At 35.2% G+C, this 23,120-nt stretch overlaps 1 protein-coding gene across 2 annotated transcripts in view; it reads left to right on the top strand.

Moving 5' to 3' along the window:
- The window catches only part of LUZP2 (leucine zipper protein 2), a 183,610-nt gene that overhangs the window by 110,127 nt on the left and 50,363 nt on the right, over positions 1–23,120 (top strand). For both annotated transcript variants that reach the window (XM_084520766.1, XM_084520765.1), the window contains exons 6-7: positions 12,883–12,945; positions 14,982–15,044. In XM_084520766.1, the coding sequence (XP_084376892.1) occupies positions 12,883–12,945; positions 14,982–15,044 (126 nt within the window). The remainder of the gene's footprint in view (positions 1–12,882; positions 12,946–14,981; positions 15,045–23,120) is intronic.

Here is a 23,120-nt window from a genome sequence, read left to right as displayed (position 1 = left end):
GAAAAATGTTTTGCATCACAATAATCTCAAGCAGGAGCAAAATGTAAAAGTTCCTTAGGTACATTCATAGTCTACTGAATATCTGTCATGATGAAGTTGAGGTGGGAGAAGCAAAGAAGAGCTTTGCTGTTGTGCAGATTTTTGTGTCTAATTCTAGCATGAAAGATCCCATGAATCAATATAAAAATAATTGTTATTATGCCTATATTCTATATGTTAATATAATTAATGTGCCTATGTTCTATCCAGGAACATCATAAATCTAGGAAATGTGAAATCTCTGTTTCTCATAAAGCATGTTTCCAGTCCTAAAAATGCCTACTAATATATATAGGTGGCACTTCCTTAAGCTGCAGGAAACACAGCCAAACATCATCTGCGAATATCATTTACCAAACAATAAGTTGAATACAATTTTGAGTGATAATTTATTGACAATTGATACTGATTTTTCTGCAAAGATTACAGTAAGAAAAGCAGACAAAGATTCTAAATGCAAACCCACTCTCCTCTGCTTAAAGAAAGAGCAGTCTCTAAACTGGAAGGTAGGAGCATAGCACCTTTTTAATTCCTGTGTTGTTACACAAAGTAAGCATTTTGTGCTAAACATTTTAAACTGTGATGCTCTTCGTGGACAGATGTAAAAAGCTGCGTTTCCTTTCAAGTATATCCAGGGAATATCTGAAATATCTTGCTAATAATGCTTTCGAGGTCAAGCCTCAAAAGCAATGTCTTTTCGTTGCTACCTGATTTAGAAGGAATAATTCCTGTCCTGCATTGCAGGTGCCGGCAGTGGTCAGGAGGTGACCTGCATGTTCTGAGCTCTTTGAGGTTTGGTGGAAGTTCTGGTATCAAGCTGTCTGGAACTTTTGTTGCAGAGATGAGATGGAGCTAAATGCGAAGTTCATCAAAAATAATAGAATATTTTTGGCATTGTAAGTGTCCCCAATACTTTCTGAGGCAAATTAAGTTTTGCCATTTGCACATAAGTGCAGCTATTAAGAGAACATTATCAATAATAGTTGATATTTGAAATGTGTACAAAAGCAGGATAACCATAAAAAAGCAGGATAATCATAAAGAATATCAGTGTGGTTACAGTGGAAGAGATTTCTTTTGAATACTACATTACTTTACAGTGTATATATAAGATATTTCAAAATACTAATAATACATTTTTTCTGAAAAAAAGGAATCATGTTTTTCTTTTGTAAGGCACAGCTGACTCTTTGTGAAATTTTGAAGGCATGTCTTTTCAAATGTTACAGCCAGAGATTGAGTTTGGGGGGTTATCTTTTTTAATGCATTCAGAAATGTGTTGGTCCAAGTGACTTCAAAGTTACACAATACAACCTCTACCATTTAATCACAGATTGTCTGAGGTAACTGGTCAACACATCCCCTTTGACCTTAGTTAAACATCAACACTGAATCAAGCCATCAATATGAAAAAAAATGCAAGAGTTAATCTACAAAGAGAAATATGTTTTGTGGTAATAATTTCCAAGAACATTTTGTTGTCATTCCCTATGTGTCAGATCAGCTACTTCTAAAAATGGATGTTGTCCTAAGAAAATGTTTATTTTAAAATACGAACTTGTTAGCATTTTAGGACATGACCCCAACTCCTGCTGAAACCCTACCTTGTCTTGGAGATATTCACTCAATGGCATATTCATTAGCAGATGACCAGGCAGATGTTTGTTTCAAGTCTTCTTAGAGGAATGGTGTCTAAATCCTAATGTTGACTGAATAGGTTTTCTTATGAGTACTAAGAAATGTCTTTTATCTTTTTTTCTTTCTTGCAACTGTCATGATGTTTTTAACTTTTTAAGGTCAGAATTACTTTGAAATATTTATTGTTGTTTTCTGAAAGTATTTTGTTTATACATTGTAACTTGCTCCCAGAAACCAACAAAGTTTAAGCTGTAGTCAGATCCCCTTTTTATTCTTCTCATAAAAACCTTTAGCAGCCCAGTATGAATTTTCTGTACCCTATGTTTCTGTACTGAGCTAAATAAGGGGAAACTTTTTCTGACTTTTCAATACTCAGAAAAAGTAGTTCAGTTTTAATTACAAACTGAACAGTAGTTCAGTTTAAATTACAATATACTTATTTCCTCCTCCCTGGCCAAGACGCAATCTTTGCATTTTAAAAAGTGTATTTTCACATGATGATTCATTAAGGAATAATATTAATAGCTCACAAAGTGTCAGTCGCATCCTCTGAATTAAATCCTACATTAGACTTTGCATCTTACTGAATGAATTTTAGGAAATAATTAGAGTTTAATGGAGATTTGACTAGAGTTCTGTGCCAGTGGCCTAAGAATATCTGTCTATGCAAACTCTTCTGTGCCTATGTTTGCATTAAGTGAATTGTTCCCAGATGTAGTCCACACTGTCTATAGCCAGCAGTCACCCTGGTAATGTAACCTGGCCATTTCAAGGCTAAAGAGATCTCGTGCCTTGCTAGCCTGAAGCGCAGGTAGTGCTTGTGTTGCTGCCTGCACCTGGTGAGGCTGCTGGTGTGGTTACACCTCTGATGCATTGAAGATATATGGGTGTGCTTTATGTTTTTGCTATAGATAACTAACTATGGCAAATTGTTACCATGAGTTTCACAGCAAGGGAATGTGAATTCAGTTCTATCTCATCTGACAAAGGTGTTGGATCCACCATTGCTTTGCTTCTTGAAATGAACTGTGCCCCTACAGAAAGTATCACCTTTCAGCCTTGTAGTACTAGTGATAGTGTCTGCATAGCATGTCTGAATTCAAAATAGTATTTTAGAAAATACTATAATATCCCGACATGAGAATTATTATACTTCTAGAAATCACTGCAAGTGGGCATAGACTGTATCAGGACAGAGGCAAGAAGGTATTGTCTATTATCTCTTATGTAGGCACTTTATCCCCAAGTATATTGAGTGACCACAGCATGGTAGAAGTAGTGTTTATTGTGTGGATCAATTCAGTAGAACGGCCATAGGGATATCTGTTTCCTGATTGAAAGATACTGTAGTAAGTTCTCCAAAACAACAGATGTATGCTTTAGATGTTTTTAGATTCCACTTGTGGAACTGCTACGTTTAAAAATTAAATACATTGGCTGAAAAGTTCTGTAATAACAAATACTCAGTGCACTGCTACTGAGAAAATTCCTGAGACAGAGCCTATTAATATTAAAGCAAACCTGAGTGATATGACTCCACAGAGAGCAGCGTAAGTGTATTCCTTAGTCATTTTCTGCCCCTCTCCTTTCAGATCTATGTCATTTATGTTTCAAGACACATGTTGACAATTCTGGGGTGCAAATGTAAAAGGATTTAAAATGTGCTTAATGCAGCATTTCATCCCCTGCTGCTGCTATAGAAGAAAACAGGAAGATGCAGAGCTGAGTGTAACCAGTATGACCCTTCACATTTCTAATGGCAGAGGAGCTTGTTTCTTTCAAAGATAGGAATGTATATAGTTTCTTTGTGCATTTGGTCACGTTCAAAATTTTCTTTTCATTTCTGACCTTAATAGAGTAGTCCACTTTTATTTGTATTTTTATTTTTTTTTTTAGCCTAACCTCTAGCTTGTAGCAGTAGTAGCTTCTGCCACCATTTTGTTCACAAATGCCAAACATATAAAAAGAAGAAGCTTCGGGGTACCATCTACCTAACTAGGTGCTCTGCTTTACTGAGTCCACACACTGTCCCTGGGGCACTCAGCTACCTCTACCAAAGGGAAAGATCAAAGAATTGTCAGGTTTCTTCTCTAGATAATCCTGCATGGCATAGGCAATTATGTCTCGTATCAGTTAGAAATTCTGTTACAGGATGTTCTATATTTAATACGCTGCTATATTTTTAATTAGAACATCTAAAATAGAAAGAATTAGAAATGGCATTTTCTTTCCCGTAACAAAGTTCACTCGAATGGCTGGAAAAGTGTAATTGGAGAATTACCTTAGTTCATATTTTTCTGTATCATTCTCTCATCACGAGCTGTCTTTACTCAGAGATAACAAAAATAAATGGCCCCAATCCCTTGAAATACAAAATCAGAAATCACCTTGAAGAAAAATACTTTGGCCAGTACACTGACTCATTGCTATAACAAAAGAAATCATTCTCTGAATGATTAGAGATTGAGAACTTTTTTTCATTTAACTATTTAAAATATAATTATAAAAGACTGCATGTACCAAAGTTTCATATTTCATCATAACCTTAAAAATAACAACAGTCATTCAGGAACCTGATTTTCTCTAAAAACAAGTGAGAGTTGTGTTTTTTTCTTTTTTCTTTTTTTTTTTTTCTGAAGAAGTGTATATTTGCAATCTGTCTGAATATTAATATTTAGGTGTGTGTTTCAGTGAATCTAAGAAGTCATAAAATTTCATTTCTTTTAAGTTAAAAGAAAACCTTTGGAATACAGAAGGGTGAAACAAGTTTCTAGGTATTAGATAAGTAGTAGTGTACCATGAACTTCCTTTTACAGTTGAGATCTCTTTCCAGACTTATTTATTTGTTTATTTTCTGCACATGAAGGTGAGAGCAGAGAGAGATTGAGATGCTTACAGGTCACATTGAAGACTAAACCCTACTTGACAAACACCAGGAACAAGTGCATCTCCCTAATGACTGTCTCCATTAATAAATCATGGCATTCTGGGCTAGCATCATTCTGAGTGATTTTAATTTTAAGGATTGAACAGGAAATATGTCTCACCTTAGATGATAGCTGTAAAGAGCAATACCTGTTGTCACTTACAGGCATGCAATTTAAAATACAGGCTAAAAAAAGATGAAAAAACATATCCCATGTCTTTAAATGTAGCACAAAAAGTAGTTTACATATATTACTACAATTAGTATCACTGCTCAGAACTTCTAGAGATTTTCAGCTATTTGTTTACCTGAAGAAGAGCTAGTCCCAGAGATTGCTAGATAGCTGTTCTTTGCAGCTGAGTAATTGTGTCACGAATTTCACTTGAATTAGATTTTAGCTTTGTGAACTTCAGAGCATGAGAACTTGTGGTAATTTATGAATGATTGAGACCTAATGACTTGACTCCTTAGATACCATTGTCCATTTTTAGTATAAAAGACTGTTATGGAGAATCAGCATCTTAACTCATTGTTTAATAATGTTAGTTTTAAAACACAAGATCAGTTCTCTAATCATGGTTTGAATGTTAATGATTTGTCAGTGAATAGGAAGAGAGGACATGTGAAATAAAAGTGCCTTAAACACTTCATCTTGGGAAGGGGAGAAGATTGTCATGCTAGTCTCCAACGCATGCAATACTCCTGTGGTTAGCTATGTTCTGAATCAAGCCTGGTGCTACATATCAGTGAATAACTGGGGTTTGGTCTGCAACTAGTTATCTAGACAATTCAGTGATGCAAATACTAGCAGTAATAATTATGGCAACTGAATCTTCCTATGAGATCATTAAGTGATCATCTGCACTTTGAGTGATCAATGATACGCTCTTTAGAGACACAAATGCCACTTAAAAGATTAATCTTTTTAGGAATAAGCTTTTATGGAGAAGCCAGAACTTGGATTTTGTGTGGAGACATTAGAATGTAAAATATATTGAAAGATTCTGAGAAAACAGCACGTATATGGGCAAGCCATCACGGAAGTACTTTGTAATTGTATAACAATATTGTTATGAAATAAATGAAATGCATTTTTTTTTTTAGCCTACAGAAAAGCTTCTACCTTGACTCTAAACTCCTGTTTTTGTCATTGAATGGTGGGCAAGCTCACATGTACACACTGCACTGTTGCATAGTTGCGATGGAATCAAATCTCAACAAGTGCTACAATTATTTTCTGACTTTTGAAAGTTGTTTTTTTACATAATCTGGTGAAAATGTGACTAAAAAAAAACAACTGTATATAATGGATCCAATCCAAGATGTTGCCATCTGATAGTTTATGAATATAAATGTATACCCACATATTTACCTTCACTTGTATATGTATAGAGAAAGAGATCTAAAAAAGGCAAAATTCCAGATTATTCTAAATGTATAATTTTTTGAAATCAGTCTATATATCATTATCTGTGTAAATTATTCTATATCTCCTTCAGTATCTGTTCCTTATTCTGATTCATTTAACACTGTGCTATCATCGTTATAATAAGCGTTTTATGATGCTGCAAAACTGTGATTGTAGCCATGGCTGAGATGTCTTCAGAGTGTTATTCTACCTCATTAATTCAAAACAAACATAAATACATTGATGGAGATATTTGGAGGTGATTCACAGCAATGGTAGAAAATACCCACAACAAAACTCGCATAATGAAGGACTTGAGTTGCAGTAGTGCATATAGAAGTGGTTGCCTAAATTTATCAATGTTCTGAACTGGTCAATGTTTGATAGCTGATCAAGTATAGATAGGGGGTAATGAGATTACATTTTGGTTTTACACATTGGGATGGTATAGGACACAGCTGCAGGAAATGGAGTGTCTCAGGTGTGAGGAATTGCTTATTTGGTAGAGAGGATATTTTTGTGTAATGTTAGGCTATTGCTACATGTACTTGTCATATGAGCACGAAGATGAAGGGATGCAAACAAAATGGTATTTTTCTCAGGAAGAAGCTTCATGTGTCCGGGTATGTTTGCTGACTCTGTGCTTCCTTTTCTCTGTGTGCTTCCTTGGAGTGCAATTTATTCCAGATTAGTGTTTGAAAGAAGCTGTAGACACAACACTTCTCAAATAGGCAAGGAAAGTCTTTGCTCATTTCACTAGAAGATTTGGTATCTTAATTTGGTATCTTAATGCCTGGGCATTTGTGGAAATAGTGCACTTCTAAGTAGCTGTACTTGCATCTCGTGCTGCCCAACACAAAATTCTTGCTAAATGCTCATATAGGCAATTTTCATATGTTGTATATCAAGTTCTTCAGTTGAGCTGGGCTACCTGAAATTCTGGAGGAAAAAAATAGCAGCCTCTAGCGTTGGAAAGGGTAGATACACACAGTGCAATATATACGGTATGTTCGGGGAAGCTTGCTCTTATGTGCCTTTATTTTGAACATAACCTCATTATTTTACAAAGCAAAATAAATAAAAGTAAATAAATAAATAAATTAGAAGATTAAAAGTTGAGATACACCTACCTAACTTTATGAGGAGCAGCATGACTTTTACTTGGGGATTACCTAGTCTGTTTGTCAGCTGTTGGGTGCACTTGCATTAGACATACTGCACAGACAGATGTGTCAGAGGACATTTGTGGGCACTGAGAGGCTGTAGCCTGGCCATGGTCAGAGTGGGCTTTTCCCAGGAATTCAGAGCTAGATGGACAGCGGTGGTGCTTTCTGAGTTTAGATCAAGACAGATCTGGAAAACATGCTCTTCATATCTGCCTGGTCCTAAAATACCCCCTGGTGGGGAAGAGCTCTTTGGCTGTTTGGCTCACTGACCACTGAGAAACTGAGGGAGAGAGAGAGACCCAAACATCCTCAAGAATATTAAGGCAAATATATCCTGAGGGGAAAAAAAAACTCACCACATCTTCACTGCCAGAAAAGAAAATGTAGAATTTCATTTTGCAAGGTCTTACCTGAAAACCCTCACACAGTAGAGTGCAGGAAACTCGATCTATCTGTCTTAGAAAGATGAATGGCTGAGTCAACCCTGATGGGATTAAAGCTCTTACACTGTTTCCTGCTATATAAAACATATTTTCATCATCCTGAAATATAAAGGTAACATCCAAAGCAGAGTGAGTACTGGTACACTGTGGAACCAAATAAATCCAGGTATTTGATTCTGGACCATTGGTGTCTTCTGATTTTACCTCCTAAGGGCTCAGTGAGCAGCCTTTGTTTAACAGAAAATGGGAAACAGTTTTCATTTTGGCAATTGGCCCTGACATTCTTGCTGAGTAAAGTCCAAGGATTTTTGTTGTTTTGGTGTATTTTTGTTTTCATTTTGTTGTGTTTTGTTGTTGTTGTTATTGTTGTTGGTTTTTTTGTTTGTTTTTTATAGTATGTCCATAAGAGAGAAATGTTGCAATGATGAGTGGGAGCCCAGTATGGTTTGACTTGTGCTAGTCAATAAGGGGGGGCAGAGCTAAATTTATCTTGTATACAGCATAAAACTGCTGTCAGACCTCAGATAAAATGTTTGAAGTGAAGTTGATTGCTGGGAATAATTTTCTAAGAGAGTGTGATTTTCTTTGAACATAGTCTGTGTCCTCATGCTTTGAAAGGCTAGCAGGTGAAGTAAACTGGCCTTCTACTGATGATGTTTATGTTGTATAGTTTTGTTCATCTATGGTTGAGATGAACAGGTTTGTTCACCGTTGCTATTTCAAAGAGGTAATATAGATATTAGGAATTATGAAACATCAGCATCAGAATATTAAACCACTCATCTATGTGGCTAGAGGTCAACATAACCTGATTTCAAGAACAGACTCTAAAAATTTATGTGTTTTCCATAGGTGGTGTAATTTCACCCTTCTGTAAATTGAGTATAGTTTATATCAGATAACTGTTAATCTCCATAACTTCATACATGATATGGTGATAAATCCCTTGAAACAGGACCCAGAGGTAGTTTGTCACAATTAGGACACCTCAACTCATGCTTCATGAGGTGTTTTTTCTATATATTGAATGAGGAGAGGATATTATGAAAAATACAAAATATATCTATATAATGATTTTAATAATATAAGTCGGCAGAAGAGGAAAGAACGAAAACTGCAGCTGTTCACACACTTCTGTTGAGCTTTTAAGTGCTTAGTTTGTGCTTTTCTTTTTATATCTCAAGTCTTCTAATAGAAAGTTGGGAATTAAAGATAAGAAAATAAAACGTACCGAAAAACCCTATCATGCCTTTGACCTGTTATGCATTGATACTGTAGGGTGAAGGTAGTGATGAGTGGGAAGGAGACCTGAATGTTATTGACATACAAGGTGGTAAAATTCTCTAACAGCATGGAAAGAAATAACCATTGACATCATAGTTCCTTCATTTTCTAAGGCTTCTTGGACATGGAATATCTTGCTAATTTTCTTCCCTCTCTCTCTCTTCTTTGTAGAGGTGATGTGTTGGTAAAGGTTATTTTGGTGTACTGCAGAAACTTTATTCAAGAGAATAAATGACAGAAATGAAAGAGTTATTTTCAGAAGTTTGAAATAAAGAGACATCAGTTAGTGATGGGACTTCGTAGATCAGGTTGGCAGTTGGATTTAATGATGTTTAAGGTCTTGTTCAACCTAGATGGTTCTGTGATTTTGATTCTATACACTCCTCCAGCCAGAGCACAAGATTATTTTTTCCTGTAGCTTCCAAAGGCATGCTGGCAGAACAGCTGTCCCTACAGCTTCTTCTATCTGCCTTCACATCAGTGTCCTTGTGGGGAGGTGTTTAGGCAACCTTAAGATAGAGAGTTACTTTCAATATTCATATAAAGAAGTCCGTTCTCTTTAAGCTTAGTCTCATGTTTTGAATATAAGATCACAACCCAAACAAAATATGTGAATGTTATGTCGCTATTGGAGGAAATGAAAAAACATGCACTGAGGCTGAAAAAATTACCCCAGAATAAAGCAGAAAGCTTAGGTTCAAAATGGAAGTTCTGCAAAGAAAATGTTAACGAATCTGATAAACTGTTCTTGAGAGCTTTCATGTTTCTGAAGGATGATGATACACAGTTCTCACATGTGGTTCTGCTTGTTTTGGAGTGCACATACGTTCAGCTGTGTGAATGGACAACAGGAGTCCTGTGCACATGGCAGCAATTTTCTGCACCAGAATTTAGCAGTGAACTGGAAGTATTGGTGCAAAATTAGTAAATGAAATATTAAATACTACAGTAACTTGGCTTAATGATGACATGCAAATGTTTCAGCTAACAGTTTGTGCTATACGCTTTTCAAGATGTTCAAATACATTAAGCTACCTATTTAGTTTGAGTATAATGGTATTCTTTTTGTAAATCTAAAAGCCTATCTCTAATTAAAATCATTCCTGTATATCATTTTAAGAGACACTGTTAAGGACATGTTTACAGACAATTAATTCTTGAAATGTGTTGTTTTTTAAACTGGAAACATCTATGACTTTTCTGTTAAAGTACTTCAAAACAAGTAAGATACTTGAAACAAACTGTACAATGATAAACTTTTTCTTGTTGCTGTTCTTTGAAGGATATGTAGTTGAAGAATAAGAGCCATCATCTTGAATCATTAACAGAGACATAAGAGTGAGAAGTTCTGTCCTGAATTTCTAAGCATTTATAACCCAATAATCTGATTAATTGATCTGTTTTTCAATAAACCCATTCTAGCAAATTTACAGAACATGTACCTGAGAAGATGCTTCATTTCGTATTATTTAAGTCAGAATCCTGATGAAATGAGGCTCTGGTATACTACATGTGTTTTTAGTGGTATACTTCACATTATTCATATTATCCAGAGTCACATTATTCATATTACTCAGAATGCAATCCTGTATTTAACAGTGACATGTAATTTGCTAAGTACCAAAAAAACACTCCAACTTGAAGCAGGAGGTTGTCAGTTGCCTCTGACAAGCACCTACTTGTTACGCTCTTGATAACCATAACCTTCAAATGCTTGCTCTCCTTTCTAAAAATATTAACAAGTGCGGATTAAATCACAGGTGTTTTGTGGTAACCCCGATTTCTGTTTACTTGCTTTAGGCTAGACAGGATTGACAAATCCTTGTAGGCCTAGGTAAAGCTCCAAAATTATGTCCATCTAACTTAAAATATTTTCACAAAGTTTTGTTTTTGACTACATTTTCCTAATCGTATTTTTCTGTTAGACTACTTTGGCATGACACGTGAAAATTGTGATGGTCATCTGCTACAACATATGTCCTTTTGGGGTGGTAGGCATTCAGTTCTTCATGTCTTGGGTTACTGCAAGGCCTCCACAAAACAGTTCATGTGGAAGTTAATTTTGAGCTGTTACTGTGTTGATAGAAGTATTTCTTAAAATAGCTCTCACTTGGCAAAAGGAAGAAGAATGAGTAAAAATGTAAAGATGACAACTCACTCTTACTTTGGTTCTTAAGTAACAGAATCTGCTACCTTAAACTGACCATTGTCAGACTATAGGGAATCTGGAGGGTAATGAACCTAGTTAGTCAAGACAAAATGATGATTTAACATCCTGGGTTAATTAAGTGCAATTTCCTAATGAGACAGTGCCTTTGGCACATCTGGTTGGCTATCAACCTGAGAGGTGATGCTGATCTTTTGTGAAAAAACAGTGACATCCAACAAGTGATCACAGTACAATAAAGATCTTTAGACATACCCCTGGTGAGTAATAGATTTGCTGGGTGTGCTTCATCTCTTTGTTGGGAATTAATTTTTTTTTTTCGTTTACCTTTGATCCCCTTGTAACTGCTACCTAACTCCCTTTGTGCAGTCTCGTTCTGTTTCTGCAGTGGTTAGCACTCATAAAGTACTTATCTGTGACTGGAGCCACCACATCATTTTCAAAGAATAAAACGTAATCAACCATGAGACTTGAGAACAACATGTGTTCTCTTTCCTTTTACATCCAGCCCTTTGTAAATCACATTTTGTGCGAGGCAGAATCTGTTGTATTATTCGAAGTAATATCCCAGTTGCTTTTTTTTTTTTTTTTTTTTTTTTTTTTGCATTAGAGAATGGTGTCAGCTTGAAGTGATTTATTGTTTCTGCAGCAATATGTATAAGTGCAGAGTAGACAGCAACAGTGAAATGTGTGAAACAAGATGTCATATCTTTTCATTATTTTGGAATTGTGCAAAGGATGTTTCAATTGTTAGTTTCTTTACCTTGGATTTAAATAGAAACTTATTTCAAGAAAACCTCCAAGCTACTAATTCTGGAAACAAAATGTCCAGTGTTTCAGTGGAATACTAAACTAAATTTCAATTGATATCCTGAATTAAATTATCATTTTTTTCCTAACACCACCATATGCTTGTGCAAAATATTCACAAAAGCTACTGCTGTACAATAATAAATATAAATTTCTGAAATGTGGTGGGCTGGATTTCTGCATGGATGTTTACAGTCTGTTAGCACAGGAGAAGTTATGTTTTGTGTGTTTCAATTTTTTTTTTTTTTTTTTGTGTACGTTAGCATTTGAAGATCTACCTATCAAATATTTAAGTTTCGGAACGGTTTTTACAGGTGTTCACACTGCAGAGAAATCTTACACTTGACTGTCAATTATAGGATAATGTGAGTGAAGAATGCAGAAGAAATTACAGAACTATTACAAATGCATTTTTATAAAATTATATATGTATTTTTCCCCTGAAAATGAGAAATATTTACAACTTGCACATGAAAAAGAGTACCAAGTGGTTAAAATGCTATCAGCTAGCTAGTGTTTTAAACATTTTGATTACTTACTGTTTTAAATTTTGAAATTTAATGAAAAGTTACAATGCATTTGATCATCAGGGCTAAATGTTAAGATCCTTGGACCTATTACTCAGTTGTTATAATGATTTATTGAAAATGATATTGAGCTATGCCCTTGACATCAGGTTAGGATTAGAGGGTTTTTTTTCTTGTTTTTATCTCATATATACAGCCTAAATTGCTTGCTATTGCTTGAGAGTATTGGAAGGTTTCTTGTGCATTCCTCTTTCTATGAAAGCATGTTTTAGTGCCAAGTTATAGACTTGCAGAATTTTGTCAGAGAGAATATTGTGCCATGATGCAGCTATTTTATCTTCTTATTTGTGTCTTTTTCAGTGACTTGAAATGTTAGTGATGTATAAACAAAACTGGTATGATGAAATATTTAAAAGATCCCTTAAAATTTCAGTAACTCTCAGTAATAAAACTTTTTTTTTTTTTTTCCCTCAGAACAAAAGCCTCAAAAACAAGCTTCTGTCAGGAAACAAACTTTGTGGTATTCATGCAGAAGAGGTAAGGTTGTTTTCTATTCTAAACTGAGTATACCCAAAAGAAGCTTGTATCTAAGTCTCTTGTGCTGAGTTCTTGTGCAGAGATTATATATTACGCATGCGTGACGACTGTTTATCTCAACTTCCTGTGGCTTTGCTACATGCAACTCAAATATATTAGCAAGCTGCAAACTTAAGTTTTAGGCAAGTACGGTAAAGTTTGTGCATAGTCCTTAAAAGTATATATAGCTCTTTAAGGGCTATATTATACATCTATAATACATATAAAACTAATTTTATTTCCAAGATCTCCATGCCTACAATAGCACAGGAATTATGTTTTTTTTTTTCTTGCTCTTTTTTAGTTCCTTTTTAAAGTAACAGAAACAGCCAAGATCTATTACTATCAGTCTTTCTGATGGTTCATAATTTCAAAGATGAAGTGTCATATTACAAAATATTCTCTCTATAGAAGTGTTAAGACAGCTGATGATAAAAAAAGCCTATTTTTTTCAAATATCTAAATGTAAAAGTAACTGTATTCATTGGAGCAGTCCCTTTAGCTATTTGCCTTTTTATGAGTGTTTATTAGTATAAACACTCATAAAATCAGTATACATTAACATGGTTTACTCATTTGTATCAGTTATTTCATGGGGTTTTCTCTGCACATATAACTTCTGTAAAAGTAATTTCACCTTCCTAGAACTGAACAGAAGCGTAACACTTATATTCTTGACTAAAATTTTATATATTAAGGTTGAAATACCACATTTCTTTATCAAAGACTCTACTTTTAAACTTAGGCAACAAAATTTACGAGTTCCAAGCAGTGATTTTGAGTTATATTAGGTATTTAGTCTAACTGACAATCTGCAACCACAGTTTCTGAGAAATCCTCAGCAGTAGGAAATAATGATTTTTTGTTTCCAGATTGTCATAATCTGGTATCTTCCTATGTCATCATTGTTGTTTTCAAACATGCCAGAGTATTTGAGTATAAATATATAGTCTTCCCTTGTTTACTGCTTTAAAAAAAAATAAAAAAATGGCAGCGAGCAACATAGCATTCTGCTTTCCCTTCTTGTTCACATTTTTTGTTCCTAGCTGTATAACATAAATGTACATATAATAATAACATATAAAATAAAAAAAAAAAAACTAAAATAACATAAATGTTATACAGCTAGGAACAAAATGTTTTTAATGTTGGGTAATTGATTTGATTATTTAATATTTGCTGCACAAATGTCTTTAAATCTGAGGGTGAAGTCTAAAATGAAATTAAGGTTATTGTAGTATGACAAGCTTTGTTGTCCAAGAATTTCAGGAAACCAAACCAAAGCTAACCACCACTCAAGGCAGTGGATTGTGAATGTATTTTAAACCTTAGGAAAATCAGGCTTGATGAATTATCCTGGCAAATGTGTGGTTTTTAAGTGATTAGTGCCACTCAAACAAACCAAGATTATAAGATTTCAGGAGCATCCTTCTTAGCTGTTGTTGTTTTGCCAGTTAGGTGGTGTAGGCCACAAAAATGCCATGTATTTTCTGTTCTTTAATTAGGTACTATACTTACCAAGCATAATAACTATGTACCATTAGTACATAGTACAATTAGTATTCTTTTAATAATTAGATCAAACACCCTTTACGGATAGAACTGTCTAACAGGAAGCTCACACTTCATTCTGCTCTCGCAGGCTGCGTACAAACAGTCTCAGTGTGCCCTGGAGATGGTTTTGAAGGTGATGCCTCCAGACATCTTTTCCTGGAAAGTACTAAACATCTCATGTCTGAAATATATAAACCAAACAGCTATTCATAATAGTGCGTATACATGCTTTAGCTCAGTACCATTTTTCTTTTTCCCTTGATTCATTTGTCTGGTTTAGACATGTTATCCTGGAAAAGCAACTGGCTTTCATGTTGGTTACTTCTCTGCATTTTAAAGCTGATCTCGTTTCTGTTGTTGTCAGATCTTGCCACGGTTTTTTCAGGTCTTAAAAGTAAGCATTTGAAAGGAAAAACACTGACTTTTATTGTCCTTCCTTTCAGTCAAAAAAGATTCAAGCCCAGCTGAAAGAGCTTCGATATGGGAAAAAAGATTTGATTTTTAAGGTGCGTTTTCTTCAACATAACTTTGCTAAGATATTGGAATTGCTGTAATGTTGAAGTAATCTGGGAGTATAATACCTGCCTTGATTACTGTAGGTCTAAGGAATCAGTTGTTTCCTTCTCAACATACTAAAAAGAGCTCAAAACACCAAAGGCAGACATAAAAACATAATGTAATTTCAGAACTGCTACCTATTTCAGTTGATTTTTTTGCAAATCACTCTAACAGAGTTAGAATGCTTTTTATTAATTGTTTTCTGGGGTAAAGAAGAGGAGATTTAAAGCCTAAATGATTCTGCTATCTTTGTTTTTAAATAGACAAAAGAAGTGGTAAATATTAAGTTTGTTTACATGTTCAGATAAAACAATGTTCTAGTTCCTTTCTGGTTACCAAAATCTATTGCCCTATTTTATAGATTGTGTAGGGAGAAGTTTGTTCCCTGTTAAAGAGGGACAAGAGGATACATTCTAATCTTCTGTAAGTTATTCTCTACTGTCACAGGGAAATACTGTCTGGGGAATAGTTCCGTGTCTGGGATATAGTTCCTTTTATCGTAGGAATAGTGGCCTATGTTTGGCCATGTAAATTTACACTGCTTCCCCTTACCACTGCATTCCCACACCATTCAACCTTATATTTTCTGCCTGCCTTATTGAGGGCTTTAGGGAATTGTATTTCCTGTATAGATGTGATTGTTGCAAGCTTCTCATAGCTGTTCGCTGGAAGGATGTACACTTGAGTCTAAGATTTTTACAGGGCATGAGGGAGCTCTGCAGTCTGTGCCCATTAAGCTATTGCTTTCTCTGGTGGAATTAATAATGAAGAACCCTAAGAGGGTTTTTTGGTTGTGATTTTTTGGTTTTGTTTTTCATAATCAACATTGAGAAACAGGTTCTTAATGAGCTTTAAATCGCTAACTGTTTTATAACTTCTTAAAATTTAAACTGGTAACTCTTATTGTCAATGAAGCTACTGATTAGAGGTTTGGGGAATAAGTGACCAAAACTTAACAAGTGGTAGTAAATAAAACATTACTTCTTAATTTTTGGCATGTGTTTACTCTCGTGTTTTCAAAGCGTTTTATAATCTTTGTTATGTTGCAAGGATGCATGTATATCTTCCTACCTATCTATCTGTATGATAAAGTGCCATGTGACTGATAAGCAGGGGGAGTCACTAAAGTTATGTTCTCAAGGCTGTGTAGTTGTCATCTCTGTTGACATTAGAATTTGAGTTCCTTTCTCTGTCAGTGCTCAGTCCCTTAAAACATGCAGTGCAATAACCTTAAAGATCTGACAGAATTGGAAATTTGCTACGTGTCTGAGCAAGGAAAATAAGGAATGATTAATACTAAATTTTCAGCCAAGAGTTTTGATTTTATAGCTCTCTTTTTAAGTAGGTACCTGCTAGTCCTGAATGAGTCCACTCTTAATAATTAAACTATTCTAATTAATAGTTTAATAGTTAATGTAATATGCTGATTCATTACCGTATACTTAAGTTTCAATACTTTGCTAAGATAAAATCGATGTTTGTTTCTGGCATTCATAACAACTTGTTTCCAAAAGTACTCCTCCACCATTCCCTGTCTTCACGTCATTTTGTTACATTGTCCTAGAAACCTCATGGTTCACTAAAATAGAGAAGAATTGAAAATATGTTTTGGTATTCTTGAAACACAAGCATATGCGTGTCTGATATGAATACGACATGTAGAAAAATATAGCCAGCATCTACTTTGACTATCACCTTACACAAGTCTCTTGCATATTTGAAACCTTTGTTCTTTTAAATGTACAAGGTGCAAACGGTTAATTGTTATGGCTTGAATAAATGTTTGTTTATTGCTTTGTTATGAATTCCTAAGGATTGTGTTTGAGTTTCAGAAACATCAATTCTATCTACCATTTAATGTTTTCTTCTTTGGTCATTTAAATTTTGAGGCAAAATACACTGTTCACCACATTTTTAGGATGACAATCTAAATATTATGCCCTAATAAGCTCATCATCAATTACTTTAGTAGGTGCATGTCAACCATTGTTATCCAATGATATTGTGAACATACATAGTTCATTTCCTTTGATCATTAATAATTATTTTAATTAATCCTCAAGTGAAAGTGCAGATACAGTCCTAGAAAATCAAGTTGAACTGTGAGCAACAGCTAAATAAGCCTATTCTACTGATGTACACCATCTTCGTTCCATAGTATAATCTAAATAAGTAAGTAAATAGCATCAGCTGTATAATAAATTAGGTAACTGCTAATAAATACTCCATATCTGGTCTTACCATGAGCAAGGTAATGTATAATTATGCACCCTCTACTGAGGAGCAAATTGCCTTTGTTCCAGTTGGGTACATGCACATGGCCCACTATTGAAGTGTAGGTGCTAAATATGCATCGTAAATACATACCTGACTGTTTGCCTGTGGCCCTAGGGGGTCCTTAGAACGCTTCGCAATTTTAGAGGTGCCCAAGCGATAGCGGTAAAGAACCAACTGTGAAACTGGTTCCAAGAAGACAAATGCAGGGGGTAGGTTATGGGGGGCATGTGGCAGAAGCAAAGAATGAGGTGCTCAAACAGGGAAAGGTGGGGAAGTTAGTGGAGGTGACCAGGAGAAAGGAACAGGATGGGAAGAGGAAGGAATGAAAGAAACAAGAGGAGAATCTTACTCCCTGATGTTGATAGGCTCTGCTGCTCCTCACAGTGATCTAGCTTGTTTCTGCAGTGTAGCCTTGAACCCATACATTTGCATGAACTGCGACATCATGTGTTTAAAGAGAGATGATCACTTACCTTCAGTTTTCTCTTTTGCTTCTAAATAGTGCTTCAGGTACTTGAGTGCTCAATACCTCTAAAAGACTAAACCATACAATATTATCTTCTCAAACTTGGTCTTGTTTCATAATTACCAGCGGAGGCCTGTATGAGAAATGGTAGTTTAAATATAATGTTTTTCTTTCAGGAACTTATTTGAAGAAAGTATCATGGTCTAGGAAAAACCCAAACAGACTTTCTATGGAAGGGGCAAAGGTTGTGTTTAAAAGACTTACCTAACCTGTACTTTTGCCCATGAATTGCATCTGCTTTTGTTAATATTATCAACTAGAGAATTCAGTTGGGTTTGTGTATTTGAAAAATGAGGCCATTCATACATTTTAAAGGTTTCTTTGCTATATTGAGAGTATCATAAAATTCATTTTTTCCCCTGAAAAATGCTTTTTTGGAGGGGAAAAAAAAAAAAAAAAAGCATCATTGTTTTCCTTCAACTTTACATATACATTGATTTATTCAGCACAAAAACAGTGCTCTTGTCTTGTTGGTGCTTTCACGTTGCCCTGTAATACTAAATGAAGGTGATAAAAGAAGGTGATAGACTGAGGACAATTTCATACGGACCTGTCACATCAACTTTTCTGAGAGAATGCTGCAGCTCTTTTCACTTTCAGACGGAATCTCTAGCCTGCAGTGTGCTTGTTCATCTCACTTGTTTCCTCAGCCTCTGAAACTTCTGTGACTTCCCTGGGGAAATTGAGCAGTGCTGCTTAGGACAAACAAAACAAACTATTATAAAATATCTGTTATAAACATAGCATAATACAAAATAATTAGAGGTGATTTTTTTTGTTTGTTTATTTGTTTTTTCCTCAAAGGGATTTTTAAACTGGTGACGTTATTAGGGATATGTTGTATAAGCTACAGACTGACAACATCACATAGCAAAACAATCAAGTAGAATCCGGAAGAGGAAATCTCTCAAAGAAATTTTGCTTTTTAAATTAATACATGTAGACTTTTTTCCTTGGTTCTTCTTCCCAGTAACCGTTTGCACACCATTACTGCCTGATGTTATTCTGATCGTAACTTGTTTCTTTTGGTCTGTGTCCATTTACAGTGACATTTGCAAGTAGACACAAAAGTCCAGTTGGGCATTTCATCCGTACATTTTTTGTAGTCTGTACCCACAGTGTTCTTTGCTTCTTTTACAAATACTATCACACATTCAGCAGTGATATCATCTTGAGTCATTTATCCCTACTGTCCTATATTCTGTGTTTGCTTCAGTGATTATTCCTGTCTGTATTTTACACTTTTACACTTGTCTTTAGGGAATGTCATCTTATTTTCTTCAGTTTGTCAAGATAACTTTAGAAAAAAACCATTCTCCTATGACATGTAGAGTTCTGGTTTGATGTCACCAGAATATGTGATGAGTGTAAGTTTAATTCATGGTTCAGTTCATGAATGATATATAACAGATAAAACTCTGTCCCTTAGAGAGCTAGTTTGATTATTCTTTTCAGTATTTTACCAAAAATGATTGTTGTAGTATCTGTAAGTTATAATCTCTTCTTCTTTCCTCTTCCAAACATGGGTATCGTTTCCTCTTTTCCATTCTTCAGGATCATTAAGATTATTTTTATTCATCTTTTATTCATCTACTCTTGGCTGAGCCAGTGAGGGGCTAGGGTCCCAGAGCCACATCATAGCATACCACATCATACAGCAATAGAAATGATGATGTACAAATGTGACTAATAGAAGACGGCCAAGTGAAAAGTCTTAATTACTCAGAGTGGTATTCAAAAAAAAAAAAATCTTTGTCTAAAACCATTTGTCTAAAAATGTTAGGACAAGAACTAAAAATAAATGTAATTTACCAGGTACTGTGCAGCGTACAATTTAAATTTGGCTGAAAAATTAAGAAAAAAAATCAGCACACAGAACGGAGTTGAAAAGAATTTGGAAGACAAAGGCTTAAGCTACACTGTGTAAAAGATATCCTTTGAAATCTGCCCCAGACCTTGAGAACTACTACTACTAATAATTACTAAAAATAATTACTCAAAATATTGCTGCTGCAAGTAGTAATTATTTCAAACTATGGTTTGTTCTCTTGCAGTGAGGGTCTTTGTAGAAGAAAGCATTGTGACTACAAGTGTTGCAGAATGTTGCTCTTCATCTTGAGCTATGGAACAATTGTCTTTATATAGTATTGCTAAAGGTTTGTGAGTAATGGATCCAGTGATACAGCGGTTATACAAGCAGATCAGGATCTCAGCAAGCTCAGAACTTATGGAGTGCTTTGCGTTTCATGCTCTAGTTCCATTTGTATACATTGGTTTATGTAGAGCCAGGAAGTAAGATTGATGACCCTTCTCCTTTTGAAGCATTTGCAATACAAATTGCGCTAAGTGCTGCACTTAGTCTCCATGGTTTAGGATCCCCGTAGCTCTTGTTGCAGGCGGTAGTTCAGTCTTTGAAGCTGCTAGATGTTTTTTCTTTCAAGTGATGAGGCTTATGATAATTTTATTACAAAGCTTCTGTTAATTATTCACATACTTTTCATGAAGTCAGAGCTTTTGTACACTTCTAGATGTGTAGTTGGATGCTACCCAGTACTGGAAATAAAATTCTCCTTTCAAGCTTATCCACTATTTGTGATTGGATCTGGCTACATATTGGGTGTAGGAAAACACTTCGAGACAGGATATTATTTGTTTTTCTCAGTAGTTCAGCACTTTGAGATAGGAAATTTAGATTGGCTAAGTTGATTTTTGTGAAATACATTAGCTCTATTGCATACATATCTGTGGCTGAGATAAAAGATGGCGAGTGGTGGCTTGATTACTTTTCAGATAACTCTCTTGTTGAGACAGTATACCTAGCATGGGGATAGTTCTGTCATCTATTACTGTGAGTGAATACCTGATTTCATGAAGTGCAAGATTTTTTTTCATCTTGTTTTAGTTGCCTTTCTTTTGAAGTAGGTCAAAAAACATTGAGTACTTGTGTTTTGGTTTTTTGTTTGTTTGTTTGTTTTTGTTTTGTTTGGTTGGTTGGTTTTTATTTCCCTGAATGGTGGAGTGGTGGTATAATTTACTAACAAAACTTAGAAAAATATATGTAGAAAGTCTTATCTAGACACTTTTTTTTTTTTTTTTTTTTTTTTTTTTTTTTTGCTTAGGGGCTATTTCACAGATTAAATTAACATTTCTTTGCTGTCCCGTTTTTTCTATTTCAAATACCATATCTTATTTTTTTGTATACTGGTTCCGTAATGTTACAATCATTCATAATGTGTTAATGTTAGCTGCACGGTAGGAGACTAAAAATGCAGGCTGAATTGGTTGTGGAAAAATACTTAGAATGCTATTTGAAGAAAATTGAAAAAAAAAAAATAAAATATATATATATATGTAATGAGATGTGGGATACAAGAAAGTACAGGGGTGTCACCATGTGTATTTCTGTGTAAGGATGTTGGTTTATGTATTTGTAACATAATTTATTATTGTCTTTATTGAACAAAATCTCCTTCTGTAATTTTATTAATAGCTTCATGCAATTCCAGAGAACAGGTTTATGAAATGTGAAATACTGTTGCAGTGATTCTAGTCAAGTCTATTAGTTTATTGTTAGCGATTTTTTTTTTTATGGCATAGTTTTGAGCATTAAAATGTGTTGAATTTTTTAATGAACTGAAAAATCAAATTTAAAAAGTTTCTGTATGGCCGTGAAGATGTAGCCTTAACAATATGGATTTGCATTACAAGTTAATGTGGTCTTAAATAGCTAGTCTGAGTTACTGTGAGATACAAGACTATTCAATGGCCAGCATGAGCTAAAGTTACTTAAAACTAGCAGCAGTAGCTTTACGTTTAACTGGCAGCATTCAGCTATTCAATCAATTTGCATACTTGGTCCAGCTCCCACCAAAATGAGCAGAGTTCTACAATCGATATCAAATTGAAATGGATTGGGACTTTGACTGACATGTTCTAAATAGCTTAATTCTAATAATGATTTTGAGTGTGCCCAGTAAAGGTGAAAATTTTAAAAATGTTGTCATGTAAAGTATTGAAAAAGTTCAAACTGCCCAAAGGTCAGAGAGAAAATAGGTCTGAGGGAAAGAAATATACCAAGCTGAAAGATGACTTAAAGCCTCAAACATGTACAGATACAAACATGTATTAGGAGAAAGAGGGAACATTTCCCATGAAAGCCATGAATGTGGATCCAGGTGTTCTATATGTCAAAAAGGGACAGGCTTCTGGATGAATAATGCCAGGGTCAGACTTACACCGTCATTTTTCTTCCATGTTTAAACTTCTGCAGTGGTAGATGCTGTATAAATTCCTGAGGAAAAAATGTGTTTTTGTGGAAATATTAGAACTGAAGACTTGTTATGCTGAGAATACTGGGATGAGACAAGCTGTCAGCCTCCATGCAGCAAGGGAGGGAATGGTCTGGCAGAGGCACAACAAATTGTGAACAGGAAAACCAGGCACCCACAGCAGTACACACAGTGGAGAAAGCCCCCTTCACCCTCCAGCACTCACTGCAAGCTTTACGCCTGGCTCAGGGCACATGCCATGGAACATGTTGGCCTTCCCTGTTAGTGGAGAGGCTGGAGGAACAGCCAAGGTGGTGTGTCCTGAACACCACATCCCTGTTGGCACCTGGCACTTGTGGGTCTCCAGATCCAGCCGCTATCCCAGCCCTGGGGCTCTACACCAAACCGTGCTGTGGGGTGATGGCTGTGAGAATGCCTGGCTTTGGGCGTGTCCCACATTAGGTGTTCTTCCCAGCAGAGCCAACGTGGAACAAATGCTGAGGCATTCAAAATCAGATACATAAAAATTCTCAAAATAATTGGAGCATGTCACTTAGTCTCCTTCTGCTTGTTCCTGTTTTCTGGGTTGTTGCTGACAGCAAACAGCCACCTATACAATGATCTGCAGTATAAAATTCTCAAAATGAATGCAATAAATTTAATATTCATTTTGGGTAGGATTATTGAAAATTGTGTTACAATTTGTTAACTGATTGGAACCACTTTAATTATTTATGAATATGCTGGTGTTAACGATGACTGTATATGTTGGATGGTTTGGGCTCCTCTTTGTTTCTCAGCTGAATATGAAGTGCTATTTTAGAAAATGCAAGCTTTGAGATAGCTATCTCATGAAAGGCACTTCTAAGTTAAGTGACATTGCCAGAAATACTAGGTCTATTTTCTTTCATATTTTCCTGGCTGAACTGTACTCTTGACTAGAAAGGTCAGAT

This window comes from Aythya ferina, assembly GCF_964211825.1.
Source record: "Aythya ferina genome assembly, chromosome: 5".
Lineage (NCBI taxonomy): Eukaryota > Metazoa > Chordata > Aves > Anseriformes > Anatidae > Aythya > Aythya ferina.
This window is presented reverse-complemented; position numbering and strand designations above follow the sequence as displayed.